This window comes from Drechmeria coniospora, chromosome 01 (genome assembly GCF_001625195.1).
Source record: "Drechmeria coniospora strain ARSEF 6962 chromosome 01, whole genome shotgun sequence".
Classification (NCBI taxonomy): Eukaryota; Fungi; Ascomycota; class Sordariomycetes; order Hypocreales; family Ophiocordycipitaceae; genus Drechmeria; species Drechmeria coniospora.
Window position 1 is genome coordinate 5,137,734 of NC_054389.1, and position 25,784 is coordinate 5,163,517.

The 25,784-nt window shown below is 57.1% G+C and overlaps 5 protein-coding genes across 5 annotated transcripts; 2 read left to right on the forward strand and 3 right to left on the reverse strand.

Moving 5' to 3' along the window:
* Positions 1–4,976: 4,976 nt before the first annotated feature.
* Positions 4,977–6,371, forward strand: DCS_01282 (uncharacterized protein; the record flags this gene model as incomplete). Its single annotated transcript, XM_040798616.1, has 2 exons — positions 4,977–5,554; positions 5,657–6,371. 2 exons carry the CDS (start codon positions 4,977–4,979, stop codon positions 6,369–6,371), a joined length of 1,293 nt encoding a protein of 430 aa, XP_040659499.1.
* A 1,170-nt stretch (positions 6,372–7,541) lies between these two features.
* On the reverse strand, positions 7,542–8,479 carry DCS_01283 (Kinetochore-associated protein NNF1; the record flags this gene model as incomplete). Its single annotated transcript, XM_040798617.1, has 3 exons — positions 7,542–7,815; positions 7,910–8,034; positions 8,084–8,479. The coding sequence occupies 3 exons, from the start codon at positions 8,477–8,479 to the stop codon at positions 7,542–7,544; spliced, it is 795 nt and encodes a 264-aa protein (XP_040659500.1).
* A 647-nt stretch (positions 8,480–9,126) lies between these two features.
* DCS_01284 (uncharacterized protein) lies at positions 9,127–10,532 on the reverse strand (the record flags this gene model as incomplete). Its single annotated transcript, XM_040798618.1, has 3 exons — positions 9,127–9,405; positions 9,479–9,709; positions 9,768–10,532. The coding sequence occupies 3 exons, from the start codon at positions 10,530–10,532 to the stop codon at positions 9,127–9,129; spliced, it is 1,275 nt and encodes a 424-aa protein (XP_040659501.1).
* Positions 10,533–11,791: 1,259 nt separating this feature from the next.
* DCS_01285 (uncharacterized protein) lies at positions 11,792–14,371 on the reverse strand (the record flags this gene model as incomplete). The annotated part of the gene is made up of 2 exons (XM_040798619.1): positions 11,792–12,114; positions 12,175–14,371. The coding sequence occupies 2 exons, from the start codon at positions 14,369–14,371 to the stop codon at positions 11,792–11,794; spliced, it is 2,520 nt and encodes an 839-aa protein (XP_040659502.1).
* Positions 14,372–23,802: 9,431 nt separating this feature from the next.
* On the forward strand, positions 23,803–24,480 carry DCS_01286 (uncharacterized protein; the record flags this gene model as incomplete). Its single annotated transcript, XM_040798620.1, has 1 exon — positions 23,803–24,480. The coding sequence occupies one exon, from the start codon at positions 23,803–23,805 to the stop codon at positions 24,478–24,480; it is 678 nt and encodes a 225-aa protein (XP_040659503.1).
* Between the last annotated feature and the right edge of the window lie 1,304 nt (positions 24,481–25,784).

Sequence of the window (25,784 nt, forward strand, 5' to 3'; positions counted from 1 at the left end):
GAGGGCGAGAGAATGAGCATGAGATACCGATGGAAAAGGGGGGCGTACATTCATTGCTGGGTACGGAGGACAGTGACGAGAACGAACAGGCAAGCACTGCACGGGACCGTTGTCGACGCTCATTGCATTGTTTGGAGAGGGACCAAAGCAGCAAGCCAGCGACGGCCCTCCGCTGGCTAGACTTGATTCAATGACGGTGACGGCGGAGGAACTGGGTTGTTCTTGTATTTGAGATTGAACCACCCCAACTGTGGTATGTAGCATAGGGGAGAAGCATGTACGAATTAACAGCCATTCATACTCCGAACTTGACCGGAGTAGCCGGCCAGACGGGGAGTGAACACGGCGGGGTGTGAGGTACGCATGAGGACGCTGCGCCCGAGACGGCGGAAGGGTGAGCAAGAGAGAATACGACAGCGTCAATCGTAAAATACGCCGTGTCCAAGTACCTGCCATCGCCCAAAGAAAGAAGAACGGAGCAGGATGACCCACGAGAGCACAGATAGGAGCTCGAGGACGACGTTCGGCGGGGCACCAAGTAAGGCGCAGTGGTCAGGTGTAACAGGGGGCGAGACGCGGGAAGGAACCTTTGTCCGGTCAGATCCTGCAACTGGCCATATCCTCTCGCCTAGCAGCACAACACGTCGTCTGCTGTCTGCCGGGGGGGGGGGGGGGGATCGGTTGTATTGTTGGAGACGCCGACACATGGCATCAGGCCCCCTTTGTGCGACCTTCCGGCAGGACTAGGAGGCGAGTGGTGGGTTCTTTGGGACAACACAACTTGGCCCTCGGTCAAGCGAACCAGGAAGAGTCCAGAAGTACATCTAGGGCCATTTGGTCAGCAACAGTCCGTACCAAGGAAGAAAAGGCAATACAACTATGGTCGTGCGATCAACATGCATCGGTCAAACGGTGAACGGCGGGGACCTTCTCGAAGCAGTGGAGACTCGCCGAAGCGCGACAGACAGTCCCCACCAGCAGGGATGGCTTCCCGCGGGGACGAGCAAGTGTACAACTACAAGTACTGTACGGACATGTGCTCACTGCTCGTAGAGCAGTTGTCTTCACCACGACAGACACATCTAACCCTACGCGTATTGCCTACAGGGCACGAGAGAGACACGGTAGATAGGTCGTCGAACGAGCATGGCCATGCGCACGAGTGCATACAGTGCATCGACGGTGTATGCAACCAGGACGCGGTCGGTGCGAGGTGGTCGATGGATATGCCCAGGTTTTGTGTGCCGAGCATCCGTGGAAGGGTCACACGACGGTTGGCGAGCCCGAACGATGGATAATATGAAAGAGATGCGCTCTTGGCATGTTGTTGGTGAAGAATTGGTAGGTACCAGACAGATGATTACTTGGCTCGAGCTCGTCCAAGGGCCACGGTACAGGTTGCTTCCTCCCAAACCTGCACATCCATCCTTGATGTACATGAGGGTACCCTTGCCGGTGGCAGGCCTGCACCCTGCGCTCGTACATAGGCTGCATTGCCTCGCACGCGACCGTCGACAGCGAAGCCGCAGATGGTTGTCTATCGGTTGGTGAAGGTTTTGGCTGGCGGGAGTGCTGAGTCGCAGGGAGGAGACGGAAGATAATCCAGAGCACAGAGCCCAGGCGGGGTGTGTGTATGGGCGGAAGTAAAGTATCGGTAAGTACATTGCCGATGCAAAAAATAATAAGGCCGACGAAGGAGTATCCCATCATGTTGGTAGCGAGAGCGCTGGTGGAGGAAGGGGGGGGGGGTGGCGTGTACGCATTAGCAACAAAAGCGAGCAATAATATTTTTTGCTCTGGCCGTCGGTGCGAGCAGGGGAAAACCACGACGACGGGTGGACCAGCGATAGTTCGGTCTCTCTCGGAGTTCGTCCGCCGAGGTGCACGGAATCTGTGTTCGTTGCCACCTGAGCATGACGGGGGGGGGGGGGGGGGGTCTTGGTGCATATTCAGGCACGTACACCTACCTACATGAGAATGCGACTGCGTATTTGCGGGTTTATCAAGGACACCAACCTGGAGGCCTTTCTTTGCTTTTCCATGCATCTCTTCCCAGCGACGTCATTTTTTCTTTTATTTTTGTATCTATTGGAAAGGGTTTACAAGGGAAACGAACGGGGGAGATCAGATCTGGAGCGCTCGTCCTCGTACAACGTCTTCTTCGTACACGCCGCAGGACGAGTATAAGTACTAAGTTAGCAAGTATTACAAGTGCTCCGAACAAGCTCTACACTCCGTAAATGGCACATGTTATACGTACTAGTGCTGCACGTACGGTGTACGAAAATAGACTCATGGTGGATGTCCTAGCTTTTCCAAAGGCGGCATGTTGGCCCGCTGAATGAGAAATCATAAGGCATAAACCGCGGTGCAACGAATTTCCAATTGGATGCAACGGCCATCGAGCAATGATGGCAGCCGAGGTCGAAGGTTGAAGGAGTCTGGAGCAAAAGTTCCAAGCGAGAGACAGGGGTCGAGGGGTGACCAGCCAGGGGCGGCGCCCACCCCTCAGAATCCGGTACCTGTTAGCACGCAGTTGTACTCCCTACAGTACATGTACTAACAAGACACCTGCAGTACAGTAGGTGTCTTGTAAGTACTTATGAGAACCGTAGATACCGAGTATAAATGTAGTTCTATCCCAGTGCACCATGTATCCCTCGTATGGATGACGCAGAGACAGAGTGCCTACTCACATGTACTTGTAGCAGTAGAGGGGTGGCCGCAGGACGCTGGGCAGGCGTTCTTCCTTTCCCCACGGGCCGCAATTACTGAACATGGTCCTTTTGGGTCCTTTTGGCCGCCTTGGGCTTGCTTGGTACAGAAGCACAGCCAAAGGCAAAGATATGGAGATGAGGAACGAGAGATGTGATACGATGGCAGATATCCCGGCAGCTTCAGTTGGACGACGATTATCCGACCAGCAGGACCTGACGGTGCAAAAGAAGGCGCGCACGGCGTCGAATCGTCGCCATCTGTACATCTTCGTATGCGATGCCATAACGCGGTGAAGGGTCTTGGTGGTGGAAAGAGCAGCCTCGAACGGACCTGCCGATGCGATGGGGAGACTCCAGCTTCTGCAGCAGCTGGCAGGCACGATAGCGCAAGGTCTGCACGTCAAGGAGGAGCCACTGCTTCCAGTAATCTTCACCATCACTTTTTTACTATTGCTTCACTTCCTCGCTCAGAGTTCTCACGGCTTCAACCACGGGTCATGGCCTGTCTGCCTGCCTGCCTGCCTGCCTGCCTCCAGCCTGCACCCGTTCCATCAGCTAAAACCAGTGGGAACCACCGCGCAATGTCACCCTCAGTGTGTGACCGCTGAGGTGGGAACCAGCTTTGCCTCGGCGTATTTTCAAGCCATCATTCTCGCCGCTCGTATGCCGAAGAGCGCGCATTGAAACGCACGATGATCCCAGGGGTACGGCATGACGCATGCACCTTCCATTGCGCCCGGGTACTTGTCCTGATCCTGCTCCAGATCCAAGCCGTCGTCGCCCACACGACGGAGGTCCGGCTCTCTCCGACTTGCATTGTCTCACGCTGTGGCGTGGCACCTACCAGCTGCGGATTAGCGCATGAGCATGCTGTTGGGTCTCCCCGCCCGATACTACTGATACGTATATTTCTACCTAATAGCTGCCTGTTACTGCTGACGTGGGTCACCTCCCCTCCAACCCAGTATTAGCGCTCCAGCACACGCTCGGACAAGACGGTGATTACAACCACCACTCGGCACGCAAGTATACACAGCAGTGCTGGTACAGGCAGTCGGTACAAATACCCGGACCGCTTTCGGACCGTCGCGCTTGGCCACTATTGCTGCTTACAGGCTCCACCTTGGTTTGCGTCCTGCTCTTCGCCCTCAACGGCGCTGCTCCCCGTTCGTTCGCCATCGAGTTCCTCCCCTCTCGGTCGAGCACGAGGCAAGAACGCTTGCAACAAATCAGCACCGAGAGCTTGACGTTCATTGTTGCTCGTCCATCTTATCTCACGCTCTTCTCTATTTTCATCTCTGGTCGAGGTTAAAAAACGGACTTGGTGCTCGAAGATCCGGTGCCCAATCGCAGCTTCTCCTAGCCTTATGTCTTGGTGGACCGCTGGTGTCACTTCCTCACCACCCCCCTCTCAGCAGCCTGTCATGCTCAATCTCAATGGTCTACTCGTGACGAGTCCTTGCACTGAGTACATATAGAATTACCCACGCCCTTCTTTTTCCACTCTCGGTCCAGAGCCGCTGACCTGGCTGTGCTCCACAACCGGCATCACCTTGGATCGTCCGACACGACAGGGAGCCTTGCATCTACGACCATCATCCAACGTCACGACTTGAGACACCCCTCCCCGGTAACGTACATTAGGTCAGAATTTCTGTTCATCTGCCGTTGCGGCGCCGCTGGTCCTCCCGCTCCGCCCTTTTGCCTTTGCTTTGGCCTGACGCACCGTTCCGCACCCTTTTCGATCCCACGATTCCTCCGCACCCCGTACGTAACCATACGCTTACAACCGTACTTGCACTTACATTACATGCCCAGTACTACCCACTTCGACCGTGTCCTGGTACTGGCATCATCACAACCTTCCGGTTACAGTTCATGTCTCGGCTCTTTGGCCCATACCTACTTATCGCCGTTCCCACCTGGCAGGCCCAAACCCGCACTCGCTCTCGTACAGCACTTTTGATGTTTCATCAGCACTAGCAAAAGAGCCTCCGCACTGTAACCACGTCACCTTGATTGCGCAAACACCCCTTCGCCTTCGCTCGTCGCCCTCTCCAACCTGCTTTGACGTGAAGTGGGCCGTGATGAGCACATATTTCGTCGACTCCTTCGGCGGAGACTCTGTTAGGACGAGGCCTGCTTGTGAGTCCCACGTTCGCACGCTAGCTGTTGTCAAACTGACTTCTCCCGCTCTTCCCTGCAGCCCCTTCCGACGGAGTCGTCAGCCGTCGGCGCATATAGGGCTGCCGGTTCCCCATGGATCCCCGCGACCCGTCCGCCGACAATGGACCATCATACGCCGATACCACGCCGCCTCTCCGGCGGCGGTACTCCATGGAGGAGGACATGCGCTATAACCGCATCATGATTGCACCCCGTCGCAGCCCGTCCCGGCCACCACCGTACCGGTCTAGCTCTCCGGGGCGAGCCGATGCCGGTCAGATTCAAGAGCTCACACTGCGAAGCAAGGGCCGAAGGGGAAGCGGGTCGGCCACAGCTGCTCACGCCGACATGCATCGCGACGGAGCCGAGGAAGGCCCCGAGCCATTGCCGGACTATTGGAGCGCCGTGAGCATCGAAGGAGTCTTCGCCAAGAAACATGAAATCGAGCACACGATCAAGAGAGCCGAAGACCGCCACTGGCACGACGTCTTTGTCTCCCTCAACGGAACCGCTCTGAACGTCTACAATGCGAAGAAGGACTGGGGATGGGGTAAGACCAGGGACGGCCCTACCATATCACCCGACAACCCTCCGTGGGTGAGGAAATCGAAACTGGAAAAGAGCTACAGCCTGCTGCATGCAGACGCCGGAATAGCTGCCGACTACGACAAGTAAGGTCTCTCCTTCTCACAGCGTTGTCTCGCCCCATCCGCCGGATCGGCATCACCATTGGCGTGACGACGGACGTGAGCGCTGACAACTTGTGTGTGTAGACGCCGCTACGTCATCCGAATACGGGCGGAGACGGATCAGTTCCTACTTTCTTGCATCGAGCTAAGCACCTTTGTGAAGTGGCTTGAGTGTTTGTTTGCAGCCATCGACGTAGCCGCGCCCATCGACGACCGGGATTTCCCCCGCGATATGTCCATCCCACGTATCCAGCGAGTTCGTTGGTTTCAGGGCCAGTCGCCTGCGCTTCCGGGCTATACGGCCACGGCATCCGCAGAATCTGACAGCCAACCACCGGACCGGGATTCTTCCTCTGGGGTTCTAGCGCGAACGACATCGCGACCTTCCGAGCTGTCGTCCGAGCCTGATCCATCAGCGGCAGAACGACTTCCCCAACCGTCTCACCCGCTGCCGTCGACCCTCGCCGGTCAGAATGAGATGCGTGGGCCGCCCCGGATGGAAAGACCCCGCCGAATGAGCACGACAACGTACTCCAACGTGTCGATCGATCCGCACACGGGAAAGTGGTTCCCCGAGCATAGGTGGTCGAGTGCTCACGACCTACTCTACGCCAAGCTCTGTTATAGCAACCTTCTCTTCAGGAGCCCTCGCAAGTCCAACTACATCATTAGTAAGGGCAAGCAGTGGTACGTCGACTGGAAGACGGGAAAGATGGTCCGTGTTCTCCCACCGAACTACGGAGAGATCGACTACTTTGGGCCATGGCAAGTCATCCATACCGAAAACTCGAGAATCTAGATTTGTCGATCGGTTGCAGATGTCCAAGCGATCTAGTATCGATCCCATCCGTCATTTTCGGTTGCGACAGTTCGCATCTCGAAGAATCCATTTTTGCAAGTTTGCCCAAGTGTCGAACGAGATTGAATGCTATCCGCTATTTTCTACCCCCATGGTGGAGTTTGGGGAGTTTTATACCCCGTCAGCCATAGATATGACCTGGAGATGAACGATGAACTTGACTCGGACAGGGCTCGGACCTGGACGCGGAATTTACTATTCGTCGATTATACCACTGGAATCCTCTTCATATATTAGGGCCATCGCCTGGAACTTTGGGTTGTGACGCACGTCGATAAAGGAATAGTTGCTTAGGTGGCAGCCCCAATCGTTGGTGGCATCAGGAACCAGGAGCCGCAGATGAAGTCGAATTTCCTAGGGTGCATGAGCTGCATCGCGGCTGCAGGAGCACTGTTTGGATATGCATCAGCGTGGGGGCGGCGTTCAGGGAATGAGTTTTGTCCGTTCGGCTGCGCAACGTATCGGCATTCCGGACCGCGGTATCCTCAGAACGGCATGTCTGGCGAGAGGGTCGCTACATGAGTGACTCTCTCAGGATTTGACGGGAGAAGCCTAGGGTGGACACGATACCAAAATATTCTTCGTGCAGGCAATGAGAGTCCCCGACATCCACGAGTCTGCTGGAAGAGTGATGCTATATCCATTCGAGTCCGCGCAACACGGAGTGTAAGCATGGTGGTGCTTTACTCCTGCATTCATCTCCGGGACCGCCCAAGCATACTATCTCGGGTAAGTTTCGTGCATAAATGTTGTTCCTGACATTGCAGCACCCAGTACGGTGTCATTCTGCTCCAGTCAGGCCTGTTGCCGTTTTATACGTTCAATGGTAAATGATTCATCATGATAGCCCCTCACTGTCTTTGTTTGAGCACCATCTATCTGTGTGCAACTATTGCGGACAACCCATGCGGATCATGTCCACAGCTGAGAAATAGGCTCCTGAATACATGCCACTCTCCATGGAGAAGCAAGCTGCGTAGTATCCGTACGCGCAAAGCCAACCAACGCTCATTCACTTTTCCCCCTTCACATCATACATCGTCCAACCCTATGCTACATCATCGTACGGAAGAAAACAAAATCGCTACATAACCGTATCGTTTGACCATCTCAGGGCGTCCCCACAACTGCATCCCTAGCTTCCTCGGCAATCTGGGAGGCGACGGCACCGAGCGCGCGGTTCGCGCTCCGGACATCATCGGCGGCAGCTTCGAGGCGCGCGAGCAGATCCTCGATCTCAGCGTGCTGACCTCGCACATGATCCGCCAACAGGGCGTTTTGCGACTGTGTTGTTTGCAGCTTCGCGTTGAGGAGCGACTGGTGCGGCGCGAGCGCTGGTGACAAGTGGGCGGAGAGTATGGTCGGCGGGGGAAGCAGGTGCGGGCTGCAAGAATACGGGCGAGAGATCAGCAAATATGTGATGCAGGCTGGTTACCCTGCGAGTGCGAGGGAGGTAGTGCCCATAGGGCTTCACGTACGGTATCGGTTCGACCGCCGACGAGGAGGCGTCTTTCCGTCGCGCTGAGGCATCATCGATAAGGGACTCAAGCTCATTCAGCTTGACAACGACGTTCCGCGCGACGAGTATGTTCTCAAACTCCTTCTATACGGTCCCGTAGAGTCAGCACTACGCCCATTCTCCTCGCGCCTACAATGGTCCGGGGAGGGGACTCTTTCACCTCGCATTTTTCGCGCATCCTATTTACCATCTGCCCCTGGACCTGCCGGAGCACGGTTTCTGCGCGGGCCGCCACTGTTGGGTAGCAGCCGGCGAAGTTGTCCCAGGCGGCGAGTTTGCTGAGCGTATGACGAAGCGCCTGCGCATAGATATCTTGCAGTCGCGCGGCGCGCGGGCCAGCCGTGATGGGAACGTGCCGCGCAGGAAGAGGCGGCGAGACTGGTGTCTCCCCAACACCACTGTCTCCTGCTTCCGGCTGCTTCTCGTGCTCCTGCTCCCGTGATTCTGCCGTGCTTCCTGGAGCACTTCGTCTTCGGGATCCGTCCGCGGAGAGCTCGGCCGGAGGCCCGTCGACGGTAGCGTCGGGCATAGTCGGTGCGTTGCTCCGACGTCCAGTGCCGTACTCGGCGTGACTATGCGCTTTTGAGTCACCCTCTCTCTTCTTTGCGGCTGAGTCGAGGTTGCGGAAGTTGAAATCGCGGTCGTTGCGTCAGCGACGACGACGCGCTGAGTGGTGGTGGGGCAGCTTCATGGTGGAGCGGAGCGTGGGCACGTGATAGCCTGTAAGTAAGTAAGTATATGATGGGCGGGGAGCGATGACGGTACACTTGCCATAGGGCGCCTCATGTACCTAAAAGTAGGGAGTAATACGTAGCACAGTACTGTATGCTGTTGGCCGGATCGTCACTTCAACAAAACCGTCCAACTCATACAGAACGCTGATATCACTTCTACGCTGCTCACTTTTAACATTGTCAATACTCCCACCCGTCTCCCCCCGTCCAACACCATTCTATTTTTGCTCGAGTAAGGGCCTCGTGTCCTCGAGCTGGATTGGACAGCGGCAGAAGGGGCACATTCAGAATGGCGAGCCAATCTCTAATATGCATCGTAGAGACGCATTACACACCAACCGACCCGCCCTGCCTGCGCTTCCATGTCATGGCGCCTGAGATGCTCTCGAGAACACGAGGTCTGGGTCAAGGGCTTTCAAGCGCAGTTCACTGGCGTTTTCTATCAGTTGGCCGCAAGAATCGCCGCAGCATCGACAGGGGCGCTGCGGTCCGTCTTGCCCCCGTCCTTGCGCAGTGCCTCCTTCTCCTTCTCGCTTCGCTCCGCCTCCTGCTTGTTCTGCTGGCCGACGTAGGTCGCATATCGTAGCATGCCCAGCGTCAGGATTGCCATGAATATGATGCCAAGGACGGAGCGCCGGATAAGGATCCATCGGACACCCTCAATCTCCGACTTGCTGTCGCTGCTCAGCAGGATGCTCATCTTGTAGGTGATTTTTTGGATCTGTTTGCCAGTCACTGAGCGTCCTTGAACGGGACAGGACGGGAAAGGAAGGGAAGGGTCACGGTCCACGTACGGCACTGTCGACGGCCTTTTGCTCCTCCCGCACCGTCATCTTCCTGTCGTTGAACATGCCGCGAACGTTGTCCGTCAGCGTCAACGTCTCCTGGTTGAGTGACTGTGTCAAGATGTCCACCTCGTGGGCGAGATGCGTCCGCTGCTGCCGCATCTGCTCATCTTGCAACCTCCTGTTGTTCTTGACTTCGGCGCCGAGTTCTGAGCATGCGGCGGTAAACAGATACGTCTCCTGCATCACGGGTCTGTCAGTGCCGAGCTATGAGCTGGACTGGGCATGCGGGGCTCACGTTTTCCACATCGCTCTTGCTCACGAGGCTCTGCTGTGCCACGTCCAAGTTCTGTGCTAGCAGCGCCCGGATGGCCTTCATAGCCGTCGTCGCCTGAGCTTGCGTATATCCTCCGTCCTGCAGCTGCTTGACCAGCGAGTAGCTGTCGAAATGGTGGACGTACGGGGGTGGTGAAAGGTGCGGGTGCTGCCTCGCAGTCTCCGCGGGGCCAGGCATGAGAAGCACTGTATCGACAGGTCCGCCCTGCTTCATGTCCTCCTCGATAAGTCCTTCCGACTTCGTCGGCTCGGTCTTCGCCGTTGCTGCCGGTTCGCTCGCTTCGATTCTCGGCATTGTCTCTGGCTCGAGGGCTTGCTCTGAATCTGCTGGCTTGGCCGCGGAAGTCGATTCGCCTTCTTCTTCAACTGCCCGCATCCTTCCCTGCTCCGCGTGCTCCGGCTCGGGCTCGGGCTCAAGCTCAGTCTTGGGCTTGGGTTTGAGCTTGACAGCAGATCGCTGGCTCGGCGCAGGTGTTCCGTCTGCATGCTGCGTCGCCGTCAACGTTGGCGTCGATACCTCCTGCCCATCCAGCGGCTGGTTTTGCTGCTTGCCCAAGACTGATGGCTCGATCGCCTTCCCATGCCTCGGGGCAAACGTGCCCTTCGCCCTTCGCGCCGCCGCCGCGCCCGCGCAAGCTCCCCCTCCCCTTCCACCTGCTGCACCACGCCTCAAAGCGGCTCGCAACAGGTGAGGATACAAAAACATGAGGGGGGTCCCGGCCGGCATGGGAATCGACGACTGCCCGTGCGGCAGTTGGAGTTGGGGATGTAGACGGGCGACGTGGTTGGGGCGAAAAGGAAAGGGCGGAGAGATGGTGGGGTTGCTGCTTCTTGCTATTCCGTTGTGCGTTTCTCCATCTCTTGAGGTCGATGGCGTTGTGTACAAGTACAGGAAGTATTTACGAGTGCTTGGGTTTGAGTGTACTGTACTTACTGTAATTACTGTACATGTACGGAGTACTCCGTAGGTCTACTTAAGTACTTAGGTATGGACTTGTATAAGTATAAGTAAGTACTTAAGTGTACTACAGGTATAAATACTAGCAATTAATCACCCGTCACTAGCCTGAATAGGCAAATCTACCGCTGTCGAAGGTACTGTACAAGTACTTTTGGTTCACGGCGACAGGAGAGCTCTCCTGGTCCCCGAGTCTCCGAAAGACCGACGTTTTGCCGCTCCAAGTGCAAATACTTTAAGTACTTACATGTACTTGTTATACGGAGTACAGTATTACTCCGTAATACTTACTTGCACACTGATGAACAACTGGAAACGCACACGCAGAAGCATACTCATAGCAGTATTAGTTAATATTGATTTCTACGCCTATCGACTAGAAACGTTGTAAACGAGCATTCCATCGGGGATTAGACCAATACAACGCTGCGCGAATCCATTCATCCCGCCTTCCCAATACAGTATACACCTGTTCCATTCCTCATCGATGACTCCAGCCATTGTGCCGAACTGAGAGCCTTCCGCCCCCTACCCCAATCGCAAGTGCCGAAGCGACGGATTTGAACAAAACGAAACGGGTGTAAAAATCATACTCAAAAACTCCCAAACCCTTCTTTTTGTTCGTTGTTTTCCCCAATACGCGTGGATAGGGTGCCGAGCCAGGATGAGGGAAATCTCCTTCCCAGGATGGATCCATTCTGTACCCACGAGTCTGCTTTGTGCATATCCAGAATGACCCCCAGTGTTTGCTATAACGGTGAAATAATCCAGCAGAGAATTTGAATCCCGGCTCCCCCCTTCGATTAGAACATGTATTACAATGTTGTATGAATGCGTATGCCGAATATGTTTCTCGCGAATCTTTGTAGAGGACCATGTATCGTCTAAAGTGCTCGTCTGGCTAGTGCTAGAAATGCAATGCGATGGCGCATCTGGATTGGAGAATTGCTCCAAGGGTTCATTGTCACGATGCAAATCGGGTAAGTTCAGGTCCAGGCCAGATCGAGCATGGCAGGCGACGTCGTGACTCATGCCTCCTCTGGCCGGACCCTGGGGGCGACGAAGGCGCCTCTCTTGACGGCACCCCTGTTGGGCATGGCAACGGCAACCGATTGCCTGCTGGGAGGGCTGCTGCCCTGAGAACTATTCGTCGCGTCGGTCAGGGGAGGTGTGTTCACCGGCGAGTTGGCTTCGCCGTGAGCATATTCACCGGCGGGTCCCAGTTCGAGGAGCTTCTCCAGAGCTTGCAGCTGCTTCGTCGCGCCATTCTTCTTGAGGCTGAAGAACTGGGGCTTGATATCCTCGACAAAGGCTTCCCGCTCGGCGCCGTGGAGCTGGTCCAGCAGTTTCTCTGTTGCCATCTGCATTAGTAAACGCGCCAGGGCAGCCATCGGTTCGGTTGTAGACTCACGGATCACGTAATTGCCGTACTGGTCCCGCATCATCTGCTGGAGGGGGCTGGTTCCGTCGCTGGCGGGCGTCGTGAGCAACTCGCGAATCCTGGTTCGATGCTCGGCCGAGCCAAACTCGATGCAGTTCTCCACCACGTTGGAGGCGTACTTGTGCTTCGACAGGGTGAGCACCTGCGTCATGACTAGCTCGATCATGCGCTCCCTGTGCTCCCGGGTGCCGTGCGCGATGACGTGCTGGGCCACGTAATTTCCGTACTGGTCGATGATGAGGATGCCGGCCGACGCGTGCAGCTCCGCCATCAACTCAGCCTTGTCGGCCTCGGTCCCGTACTCCAGCAGTCGCTGGATGACGCGGCAGCCGTACGTGTGCGAGGCGAGGGCGGGCACCTGCCCGCGGGTGGACCTGACGATGAAGTCAATGTACCGTCGCGGCAGGAGCTCGATGATCTTCTGCACAACGTGATTGCCGTTCTGATCCCTCATGACTCGCAGGATTTCGGGCTCCAGCTCACGGGCCAGCTCGGCCTGCTGGTCGACGAGGACGTGCTCGAGCGCCTTCTGGACGACGCGGCAGCCGTAGACTTGCAAGGACAGGTCGACGACCTTGCCCTTCATCTTCTCCGCCAGCGCCTTCTTTTGGACTTGGTTGCCGTGGTCAAAGACCTTCTGCACGACGTAGTTTCCGAACACGTCCTTCATGAGCTGGACGGCATTCGGCTCGATCTCGCGGAAGACCTGCTCCTTCTCGTCGCTGTTGGCCGTCTCCAACCTCTGCTGAATGAAGCGGGACCCGTGCTGGTCGCCGCTGAACTCGACGATGTGGTTGTAAATTTCCTTGAGCTCCCAATGCTTGTTGGCCTTGTTGTTGAGGCGATAGTCGTTGAGAAGCTGGCTTCGCAAGACTCTGCCGATGTCCTGCTCCCGAGCCGATTTCATATGGGGCAAGTTCGCCGACATGGAATATCCGGCATTGATGGTGTGGATGCCGTAGCTCGCCATCATGGGGTGATTGCGAAAGCTTTGGCCGTAAGGGTCGAGATAATCGGGAGCGTACTGGACGGGCATGTTGGGGTAGGAATACTGGCTCGGGAAGTAGGGTGGATGAAAGTGGGAGGCGTACTGCACGGCCGTAGGACGGCGGTCGAACTCGGAGGGCCTGTGCTGACGCGAAGCCGGCCGGGCGGCCCAGGCGTCCGGGCTCGGCTGGTACGATCGAGGGCTGCTGTTGGAATCGAGGCGGTAGTTGGGTCCCTGAGAGAGCTGGTCGGAGGGTCGTCTCATGGCGGCATACTGCGCGGCAACGGGGTCATACCGCGGCGGGCCGCCGCCGCCTTCGCCGACCCATGGCTGCGAACCAGGGTTGAACTGGAAAGACTGCTGCTGGGCCGGCGAGTACGAACCGGCCGAGCTCGCCGAGCCATCGAGGGTCATCCTGCGAACCTGGGCAAAGAGGTCGTCGTCGATTTGCTTGTTTAGATTGAAGGCTCGCTGGTTCGCCGACTGGGTCGAGTAGGACGCAGGCTGGTGGCCGGCCACGTGGCGCTGGGAGGGCAGAGCGCCGCTCGGGGTTGGGACGCCACGATAGAGCTCCGGGAAGGCCGGGGAGCCTTGCGACTGGCGCGACGGGGGGAGGCTCGGTTCCCTCTGCTGGGCGTACGCCGCCATGGACTCCATGTAGGCGGCCGTGTCGTGGGTGCTTCGCTGCTGCGACGTGAAGGCCGAGGCATAGCCGGCCGACTCGTCGTGGAACGTCTTGGCGGCGAAGGCACCGCCAGCCTTGTGGCCGATGGCGGCGGGCTGCTGCTGGTCGAAGTATGCGGAGCCGCTGGCGAGGGAGCCGTCGCGGGTCCGGCTGGGCGAGGTGCTGGAAGAGCGGTGCGCATTCTCGGAGTTCCAAGGGCTCGAGGACGAGGCCCAGACGTGGGCTTCAGAGTTTGCATTCAGCGCACTCGAGCCGGCGTGGTTCTCGTCGCTGTCTGCAGACATGGTGTGAGCACGGCGAGCGAGGCCGACGGGCGGCTGGGCGGCGTCACGACCCGACGATGCGACGGGCACGAACGCACCTTGGGAGTTGATGGATCTCTCGCGCGCGCTGGAGAGAGACGAGGTCCAGATGTTCTTGTTCGGGTAGAGGTGAGAGCCGGAGAAGCCACGGCCCATGGGCGGCTGGTGCTTGTCGCTCGATCCGGGCGCCATGTTGAGGTTCAGGAATCCCCTCGGTCGCGTCTATGAATGGTAGGTGAGCGAGAGAGGAGCCGACTGGAATGGAGAGAAGACCAAAGTCGGCAGAGAAAGAATATATAGAACAAGGTCAGGACCAGGCAGACGAGGTCGAAACCACGATGCCAGCAGGCAAAACAGAACCTTGACCGCGGTGTGTGGAGTCTAAGCGTCTAGGCCGCCACTAGAGAGCGACGTGGGTAGGGGCTCGATAGGGCCTCGGTAGGGCGTCGGTACTAGTGTGGAAGGGACGTGGGGGCCCGCCCTGGCGCAGGCAGTGGCAGCAGCTACAGTACTAGGCAGCCGCTGCTGGGAAGGGGAAAGGGGGGGGGGGGGGGGGGAGGAGGTAACAGCGGGCGAACCTAAGCCATTTTCCGCGAGCGCTAGCCAGAGGGTGGTGCATGGCATCCCTTGAGACAAGGCACGAGCCCCTCGGACGCGGTAGGTAGCGACGGCGAGGAAGGACGGCGAAGTGCCGGACGAGCGAAGAAGGCGATGGAGAAAGCGAGAACGGGGGGGGAGGACTCACTGCAGTGGCCATCGAAGGTCGATCGGTGCTTGCAAGACTGAGCAAAAAAAACCGGCTCGGGACGATTTCTTCAATGGGCTGGGCCGGTTCGTCGATGGTTGGCGGATGCTTTTGCTTTCAAAGGCTTCGCTTCACAGGCAGGCGTGGAATAGGCTTCGGCTTGACGTAGGTAGGCACCAAGGGCGAGCAGTTTGCATACCACCTGCACCAAAGGACAGGTCGCATGCAGGCAAGGCCACACTAATCAAGACTCTCCTCACGCGTCCTGCTCGTCGCGACGCAGGCTGAACGATGGCTTCGGCCCTTGCACCGAGAGACGTCTGGCCGGCTGCTTGTCGGCTGGGCACGTGGAACGGAACGGACAGGTGCTCGCGTGTTCCTGTACTGTGCTGCTCTTCGTCGAAGGTGATAGATCCGTCTTGCTTTCGCAGGCAGACCAGCGTCTTTGCGAAACAGGTTTTCGAGGCTGAGACTGTCGGAGGCACGTCAGCGTCTGTCTGCAGGCCCAACGAGCAGGGGTGAAGGGTCGACGACGGGAGAAGGGAAGAGGCCTGGGGTAGAGGCAAAAATACGGGGCCCGACGCTGCTGGTAAGGCTGATTCCAACAGGCGAGTGACGCATGGGCTATGGGGGGGGGTCGGGCAATGGGGTTGGATGGGGCATGCACGGTTCAAGATTGCGGCCGGCAGCCTCTGCGGGTTTCAATGGCGTCGATGCTGGGGGCCTGGGGCTCGAGGCACTCCCGTCGTGCGGTCGTACGGTCGTGCGGGCATGCGGTACGAGCAATTTGGGTCGAGGGGCAGTAGGACATGTGCGGATGCTTACCAGGCTTTGACGGAAGAGGGTGGAGGTGCGAGCTGAAACTCTGGCGACGCTTGACCCCCGGGATGCCACCACTGTCGGATCGTGTCGGATCGTGCTGCTGTACCGTATGGCTGGAGCCGTGGCGGGCGTGCTCGAGTGTCGTGCGGTGTGCGTCGTGCTTCGCGTCGTTGGCGGCGTCGTGATTGTACGGTTGTGAGGGTTCGTTCGGTCGGGTACGTGTATCGGACGGCATGTACATGCACCAAGGCGACTGACTGACGGCAAGGATTGTGCAGACGGGCGACGACTATGTGACAAAACCCGTACGTGATGGCGACAGTTGGACGAGCAGGCAAGCAGAAAAAGGACCAAGGCCAAGAATGGGACGGAAATGTATGTCCACCGGTACTCGTATGTCGAGAGAGAAAGTTGGAGGGGGGGGATCGTGAGCAGGAATGGGAAGCGGAGGTGGGCGACTCTAATAGTTGTCGTGCTCGAATGCAGGAACACGTCGAGGGCGGTCAAGGTGCCGGGAGGTTTCGTGCAATGGGCCGGAATGTGCGCGGTAGGAGTCGAGAGTCGTCGAGAGAAGCGGCTCCTCGTCGAGGGATAATTATTCAATATGCTTGTTGAGGAATGAGGAATGATGGGCGAGACAGGCCTTGTACATGTACAGCACAAGGGCCAAGGGAGGAAGCGGTCGAGGTCAAGGTCAAGGACGGGCAAGAGGGTAGGTAGAGACGAGGTACTTGCTCGCAGTACCTCGTGCCTCCGGTACCTCGTCGGTACACTCGGTCGACGTGGCAGACAAGCATGGAGGATCCCAGAGCACCGAGACGAAGGTATGTTAGGCCGTATTGGCAAAGGAGACGAACGAAAAGGGAAGGTAAGCGAGGAATTGGGCAAAGGGCAAAAGCAAAGGACCGGTTACGGGACGCAGGTTAAGAGGGAAGTGAAGAAGGCCTGACGAGGACGTGCTTGATCGACATGGCACAGGACAGGATAGGACGGGGTAGAATTGGCTCGTGTGAGAGTGCGAGTTTGTGGGCATCGTACAGTTCTCAGCTCTTTGCTTGTTTGCTTGCTTGCTTGCCTGCTTGCCTGCTTGCTTGCCTTTGCTCGCTTGGCCCGTCGTCGTTTGCCGTCTATCTACGACGTACTGTAGGTACTGGTACCTAGGAAGCATACTGAACAACAGTACGGAGCACTTTGCGAGTACATGTACAATATTACTTGCTACGATACGGCAAAACGCAAAGCACTAGCTATTGGCTGGTCGATGACGGGTGTGCACACACTAACCAGGTAGGTCGTAGTTGGCTGAATTAGGTCCAAGGGACCGCCAGGAATTGGTGTTGGGGACAAGATAGCTTAGTAGTAGCAGCAGCTTTGGCACGGCGAGGAAGCAATGCTGGCTTCCTTGCTTGTCCGATTCCCGACAACCTACGGAGTACTGTAAGTAAGTATTATTAATAATGTAAGAATTTCTAGCTAGGTAGGTGAAGTACAGTAAGCGAGTACAAGAACACAAGCGTGCTGTAAGTACTTAAGTAGGTACGAAGTACGAAGTACGAAGTACGGAGTGCTGCACTCCTAGTTGTACATGTACTGCCAGAAGCCGGGGCCCGCTGTCACAGAATGGCGCAAGGGTGCCACGAGGTGGAGGTGATGCCAGCAAGAGGGAGAGGCGAGGGTGGTGGATGCGAGAGAAATTGGGCAGCCCGCTCTGGGCACGATCTGCTGCGGCTCGGTTATCCACCTCCCACGCCCGGCACTCCTTCGGTACTAGCACAGCAAAGTGCTGTACATGGATACATGTAAACCAGTGTCTAGTACGGAGTACGGAGTACCGACTCCGTACCTGTAATAAGTATTAATACATGTACAGTAATTGTTCATTGGATGCGCGCCTCGCCGGCCGAGTGCGAGCACGGACAGTTGACACCTGGCACCACCACTGCTCTTAGCACTTGTACCTATCGATTACAGTACATTTGCACAAGTACTTGAGTAATTACATTGCATGTGCCTTGTGTGAACGGTACGATGAGTGTCGAGAATAATTGGGCGCGATATTCTTTACCCTGGAAAATTTATTCCCCCACGACAGCTGCACGTTGTACTTTGTAAACTTGTCTTCACTTCACACCGAACCGCCACCGACACAGCACTGTACGTGTGTACCTGCACACCAAGATGAACGGACCATCACGAGTTCTTTAGCACGCACTGTGCATGCATAGACACCGGCTTGGCGGCACAAGTGCGCTAGTGCAGGTACCTACGAGAACTTGCGGCCATGGACAGACAGGTGGATCAAAATCCTTCCTTCCCCTTGGCCCCCATGCGCCATACTACGATAAGTACGGAGTACACTGGAGGGTCCTCTGTCGAGCACATGCAAGTACGTACCTAGTAGTTAGTTGCCCGCCAGCCAGTAGTAACACCTATGTACTTGTGCTGCATACAGTAAGCAAGTACAAGAACACAACGATGCAAGGCTGGTTGGAACTCGGGGTGCCGAAGCGCGTTGCAGCTGGACCGGCAGAGCGAGAGCGAGCGTCCAGTGAGCATGCATGCATGGCCCGAGCATCGTGTCCCGAGCGTCGGGCATCGGGCATCGTGCATCATAATTACATTGTGCATCGTACATGGTGCATGGTGCCTGGTGCGTCGCGCGTCGCGCGTCGTGCCGTCGTCCCATTCGCTCGCCTCTCGAAGGCGGGAGCTGGCCCTGTGCGTGCATGTAGGCTATCGCAGCTTCGGTTCGGTCGGCGTTTGCTCCGTACTATTGATTCCGCCGCTTGGCCGTCGCAGACTCGTGATCCCCTCCGCCTTCGGCCTGCGCCGCCGGCAGGTCTCGTGCGGGGGCCTGCAGGAGGTGGCCTTTGCATCAGGCATCATCGATCGATTCCTCATCCATCAAGCCAAAGTCAAGGGACGACGTCGGCGGCAACGTCTTCCTTGGCCACAATCCTGCGTCAGGGGTTGCCCCCCCCCTCCCCCGCCAAATCTACGATCACGAGTCCACTGCGACACTCTGCGGCAAGCAAACAATGAGCTGTGGAAATGCGTTGATGCCGCCAGGATCCTTTTGAGGGGCACAAGTGGCCCACCGACGCCACCCCTTGCTCGCACGTAAGCGGCACAGCGCTTGTAATAATACAGTACACCTACTTACATGTGGTCCCAGCACGACTGGCTGCACGCAGTACTACCCCTACTACGCGCATGCGTGTGTGAATGCTAGAACCGTACTGAATGTACTCCGTGCAAAGTACTAAGGTACTATGGAATAACTCGTACCTGTATCATGGGAGTGCGTGACAAAGGTACCGGTTGGGTGCATGTACTCGTGCGTGGACAGCATGCAAGTACTTACCTTCTGTACTCCGCAAGCACATACAACCACTGTACGGAGTACAGCACGTACAAGTTGCCGAGTCCTGCTGCCTGCAGACCTAATTAGGTACTAGTTACCTACCTAGTAGTACCAAGTCATGAAGGCAAGTCATGAATGACTCTACCTGGTATTACTCCGTACCTGCACGGAGTACTCGTGCTACAAGTGTCTGCCCTTGCCTACATGTGCTTGTACTCCTAGCCTCTACCTACTACTTAGGTACCTACCAGGTACTAAGGTAAACGAAACACGTTCAGTTCTTGCGCCGCTCACTATCTTCCCCGCCATCCGAGACATGAGGGAGGAGGGTTGAAGGACGATGCAATATTGCGCCCTCCAAACCGGCCGCCTCTGTCTCTTCACCTCCACCGAGGTGGGGAAGAATTTAGATGAAGTACGGAGTAGTCGAACACATGTTCTGCGTAGACCGTACTTGTACTCGCACTCGCTACAAGTGCGCGCACATGGATGAGGTGTCGCCAGCCGTACGGAGTAATACTCATAATAGACCATGCAACAATACCTGGATACATTGTGCTTTCCGCCCATGTCCGCTCCACCCTACATGTGCAGTACTGCACATGTACTCCGTACGGTTGGTCCGAGTCGCTACTTTGGCACCTGGTAATGTATTCGCAAGTACCCACTGGGACGTGGGACGGGGTGCTGACCAGTCAATCTCCGCCTCTTTCTCGTTCGGCCCTGTCGCAAGCCCATCTCACCCTTTTGTCGATAGCTTCCTTCTCATCTTGCCTCCTTTCGATATCCGTCCCTTTTCACTTCTCGCTGGCGCCCTCTCGGCTCGCCTTTGGTTTTCGTCACCCTTCTTGAGCGGAACCATGGCAATACTTGAGCCGTCGTGTAAGCTATATATGCACCATACACTTACGCCGCGGGAATGAATCGTCCTTGCGCATGCAGCCGCTGCCAACCAGGCCTGTCCGAGGCCATGCTCGTTTTTAGGGGCCATCGCAGTGCCGTGTCATCTGGCGGTCCTTCGACCGCGGGGCCAGGCTGATGGTTGATCCGTGCAAGGCGGTCAAGCGACCAGAACTGCCCGCCCCATCACCCTTCGCCGAATGGGGCGACAGGATACTACAGCCGTCGACGTCCCGCTTTTTGGCATCTTGCATGTCTTGACCAGCCGACGACCCGTGCGCCACTGGAGCGAGGATCAGGCTCCCGAATCGTGCATGTACGCACGCACAGGTGGTCTTGTTATTCAATGCCCTCGTGTGCTTGGGATGCGGTGGGATTCACAAGGCCTTGTCGTCGTCGAATCCACGAACCACTGCACTTGCGGTTCACTCACCGGCTTCGTCGCCTTCGCAGCAGCCGGTCATGGCCAGTAGGCTCTCGACACCGTCTGCAAGTCGACGTCCTGCGCTGCGTGGCTCCGCGTCTCCAGGCAGCCAAGCTACCAGTCTCCCGAGGTTTCGCACTCGACGGAGCCGTCTCCCCATCCTCGAGTGCCCATGCCGGCAATGGGAGAGGCGGTGGTCTCAGCAGTCGCTCGAGACTGGCCGCCGAAACCAAGTGGTCCGGGTCCAACTCCTGACGACGAGGTCATCCGTTTAGTCCAGAGGCCAGCGAGGTGAAGGGTTTGTGCGACGTGCGGAGAACGACGACATCCTCGTGGTCGTGGGCTTGGTTTATCGGGCATGCCGCCATGTGCCGAATTTCATGTGTCGGCCTCTCGGAACCCTGACCGTGAATGAATGAATGCAAACGGAGGTATGCCATCGGCAGACGCCGTGTGATCAACGAATCCCCACGTCCCCGTTCGAGTCGCCTGGCCGTGCTTTGATCCATCCCCTCCATGCACGGATCCCAGCGAGCAGTTTCATCTGGACACGAAACAACAATCGGAGATGGATGAAGGAGCGAGGAATGGCATGCGCGGCTCGTTGACGGCCTCGCTGGCGTTGGGTTCGAGCAAGAATCATCACACACCGCCATGGTGCTATCGTCAACAGAGGCTGGAGGAGAGCCTTCAGCGCCATGTTCCTGGCCTGGAGGTGTCCCCGGGAGCAGTCACAACATGGCCCGTGACGGCACAGCTCGACACGACAGCACCTTCCACCGATGGATGTATTGCATGGGCCGAATGGTTCGTGGCCCGAGGCACTAACTAGGCGTGTTGCCGTACGTGTAGGGTAGCGGCTATTAATGCGTGTCCAAGCTAGTGTGCCGGCACCCATTCTTGACGACTGCCGTCGATCATCGTGGCGCCTGGGAAGCTGCGGCATGGCCGAGTGCCCGCACGACGGGAAACATCTCGGCCGCGGATATGCCGTGCGCTTTCGACTACCGCGCAGTCGTACGCGTACCTTTACGTCGCCCGCCGATACCTCGAGATGGGCGGCTCACCAGGAGGGTGTGAAGCTTTGTTGGCAGTGGGGACGACGATGGCGGTCCGGCAGAGGCAGTTGTGGCATGTATTACTTACCACCGTCCTGCTCCGTACAGATGACGACGACTCCCAATGGGTGGTGGGTGGCGCGTCCTTGCTCCGCACTGCACAGTCGGGAAGTGCAAGTAAAAAATTAGTAGGCTCAGGGTGAGTCTGCGGGTAAACCGGCAGGGGGCAAAACGCACGACTTAGGTACCTAGTACCTACTACAGAGTATTACCTAGTACGCACCTACGTATCCCGAGGACAAGTCACTTCCGCACCACTACACTGTATGAAGTATGAACCGTAGGTGTACTTGGACTACATGACGACCAGTGCAAGTGCACATGGACTTGCGGAATCCTGTGCACGTAGTCAGCGGGACTCGAGCCACTCGCAGGAACGACATCTCTGCCGCTCACTGGCGACAGTGCAAGCGTGCACCAAGAGCAGGTCGGCAAGTCCGTCGTGCCTAGCTGCTAGCAGTATTGCCACTGGTTGTTGCGGTGCCGGGCAGTGCAGCATGTTAGTACGTGTGTTAGTGCGCCCGTAGTGTGCGCCGTAGCGGCTTGTCCCCCATAGCTTTTCGACCGCAGCTGCTTGAAACGCCAAGAGTGCACGCACAGAAATACTTTGCCCATTTGTTTCCTCGATTGACGACAAAGTAAGTAATAGCAAGCAACACTCGCAGCCCGCAGCTACTCCGAGTGGGTTAGTCTAGTCTGCCTGCGTCTGGTGGCCAGCATTCAATCACGGCGGGAGCGCAGCACCTCCGTACCCAGCTGTCACCACAGCTTGTCAGCCGCGGCGTCATGAAACGCCAAGAGCGTACACGAACGCATTTTGCCTTTGGTTTGCTCCGTGCTCCGTGATGCCCACGCGCACCCATGCGCGGCCAGCATCCGGACTTGGCGGCGATGTCGTTTGTGCGGAACTTGATCCTTCCGCCCGGGTCGCACTCAGCGGCAGAACGATTTGGTCGTACCGTCGACTCGTCATCTTTCAACCAGATGAATCCCGTCATTCTCCATCATCCTCTTCTTGTGTGAATGGCGACGGAGTCTTGTTGTCCCAAACAAAGTCAGCCTTTGTCTTTTCGTATTCTCTTGATTGTGCCCGTACCCATTCAACCCCTCCCTGCACGGCAAAAGCTGGTCATGTGCGAACCTTGGGCGATCCGCCAGGGAAGACAGATCTTGGTTCAGATCTGACGTGCTTTCTTCCAGGGTGCTGCCAGTCAGGGTCGTAAGCCACAGAGGCGCGCGCGGCAACCCTCTCGTGTTAGCGGTTCCGCCTCAGCGCCCCGGCGGCGTAAGATGCACCTAGATCGAGGTCGGTGTACTCCGTGGAAACGCTGAGCGGAAAGCTGTGGACGCCACGGGCAGCTGGGCACGGTGGCGAGTGCGCTGCGCGGCAGCAGGCCGTACGGCGAAAAGGTGAGCTAGCCAGGGTCGGCCAGAGAGTCCGATTGGCTGCTGACCGGGAAACCATGCGAGAGTGGAGGAAACGCCGGCCGTCATTGGCCGCTGCCTCTTGTTTCAACCGAATCGGCCAATGGTAGGTTGCCGATGGAGGGTGGAAGCGCCCCCCAAGCCCCCTTGCTCCTCGCTCGCCCCATGCATCCCTCATTTCCCCGTCATCATCTGCAGCGGGATCCTCGAGGTTTTTCTACCTGGCCGTTCCTCTCCCCTTTCCGTCCCTTTCTCGCTCCCCATCTCCTTCATCATCGTTACGATCATCTCGGAGTCGTCTTCGACTGGCTGTCTCCAGCGTCGCTCTTTCTTTTTCACCTTCGCTCTTTTCTCGACGCTTGCTTTCTTCGCTCCTTCGCCTCCGCACCCTTGGTTCGCTCGGCTCCATTCCTTCAGCCGGCGTCCGTCCAGTCGTTCTTCCCTGCCACCAGCTAGCCCGCAGACGCAGTCCGTCTGTATCGCTGCCTCGCCAGCCATTGTTCATTATTGTTGGACCGCTTGCAGCTGACCACCGTCTGTTGCATCCACCGTCCCGTACGTGCAAGCCCCCCCGCCCTTCTTTTTCCTCTCTTCCTTTTTGCTTGTTTTACCCGTCCTGCGACACTGCCTGGTATGGGTTGCTACCGGCGACACTCTCGTCGGCCGCCTCGTCCGCACCCAACGTCCCTTGCGATATATTGACATCGTCATGCGTTGCCTCGCTCGAGAGCTTTGCTAATGGGCACCGCAGACGTTCCCTTTTTCATTTCTTACGCAAGGGCCACGTCCAACAACAATACGTTACCGCATCATACAATGCCAGCCATGGCTCCCCTCGACAACCACACCGCTTCCATCATGGAGCTCGTCGCCAAAAGTCGCACGCTTCTCTCCCGCACCGCCGAGTCGATCGCAGCACCCTTGACATCCGATGCCCTGGCCAACCTGAGGACGAGATCGCTTCGTTCCGTCACGCAGTTCTACACGCGAGCTGTCAACTCGGGCGACAATGGTTCCGACAGCTTAATCAACCTCCTGCTCGCCATCCTCGGCCTCGTCTTCCTCTCCCTCGTTCTCGCCACCGCCCTCTACTTTCTCCATCGTCGGCGCCGCCTCAACCGGCAGCGAATGCAAACTCTGCCGACCTACAAGGAAATGTCGCAGAAGCGAGGCCTCACGCTCTCCCACACCGGCCGCCCGAGCATCGTCTACATCGGCCGTGATGGCGAGCCGATGCTGCAGAACCCCCGCTCGCCTCCCCACTCGCTCGACAACGTGCCCGAGATTCGCATCACCTTTCCCGACGAGCAGGATGAGCAAGGCCGACCGAGGAGCGGTCGCGTGCTTGTCGTCCGCGTCGGCGACAACGCCACCGTCGGCCTCGAGCCCATGCGCGAGGAGCCGCTGCCAGCGTACGAGAAGGACTCCAAAGATCAGTTCCACTCCATCGACATGGACCAGATAGGAGGCTTGAAGGAGAAGGACCGCGCCCTGTTCCAGTAACGAACCATTTCGATTTGGACCGTCCGCCACTCCTCTTCATCAGCCGCTTTTTCATTCTTCATTCACGACAGCATCCGATCTGGCCTCACCATTTGCCGCATCGCTTTTCTTTACTGGATACTGCAATTGGCAACCTCGTCGCCCTGTGGTTCTTTTCTTTTCTTCTTCTCTTACCCTTCTCTGCACATCCTAGCGGGTTTTGATCAACAAGCCGTTTCCCAACCCTTACCACTTCTTCTACCTTTCTTTTTATACTTTTTTCTTTTTCTCTTTACACTCTCCGACCTTGATGACGACATTCAAGATAGACGCACCGTTTGTATCCTTTGTACGATTGTCCGACCGGGCCGCACAGCAGCTGTGACGAGTCCAGGACGTTCGCTGGAGGACCGACGCAGTTGGTACATGGCAACTACAGCGTTGCATTGGCGGGGAACCGGGCTTCAACGTCCGCTTCCAAACCCGCTCAGCATACCTGTGGCATAGTTGTATATTCGCCAGCGTATAAATGTACAATCTTTCTCTACAATATTGATGAAGCTCCCGTGACTGTGACCTCACCTGTGTGCTCCTACGTTCTACAGTTGTCACCTTGCACTCTGCCTTTGCTCTTGCTTGGCCAATCGAGGATGCATGGCGCCCGAGGTCAAGTGGCTCGACGGTGGGCGAGCGGATTGGTGGCGGCGTGCTCATCTCTTCCAGGCCGCTTCTGCGATCCAGTCTATACTCCCCGCCAACCAGCCTTGCGAATTGTTGCCGTCCACAGCGGTTGCGTCATTGTTTATCAACACAGCGACCGCCATGACAGGCATGCGCCACTTGCACTTCCGAGACACGACCACAGCACCAGGCCGGTCCCAACCACTCAAGTCACCCCGGCGCAAGCCAGGCGTGCGGGAGGCGAGGAAAGGCATGTCTGACAATATTGCATGAATGACCTGCTCTGTACGGAGTACGGAGCAGACGCCTCATACATTGACAGCACTACTATTACCACCTACGTGCATGAGTAAATACATACATGCTGGGCAAGCTGTCATGTAATATTGGCAAATTATTGAACGGGATGAGCGCATAGGTTGGGCGCGTTTGCTGCGTCAACCCTTCCGCTGCGCTGCAACGTTGTCTACACATTGCCTGCACTCTTGGCGCATCCCGGCACAGCGCACAGCACAAGGTGTACAAGTACATTCATCGCTTCCAGCGACTCGGTCGCGTATTCCTCGAGTCCGCCAGCAGTGCCCACCCAATCTGAAAATCGATATACATACGGGGCATACTATCATCCTGCATTTCCTCGCCTG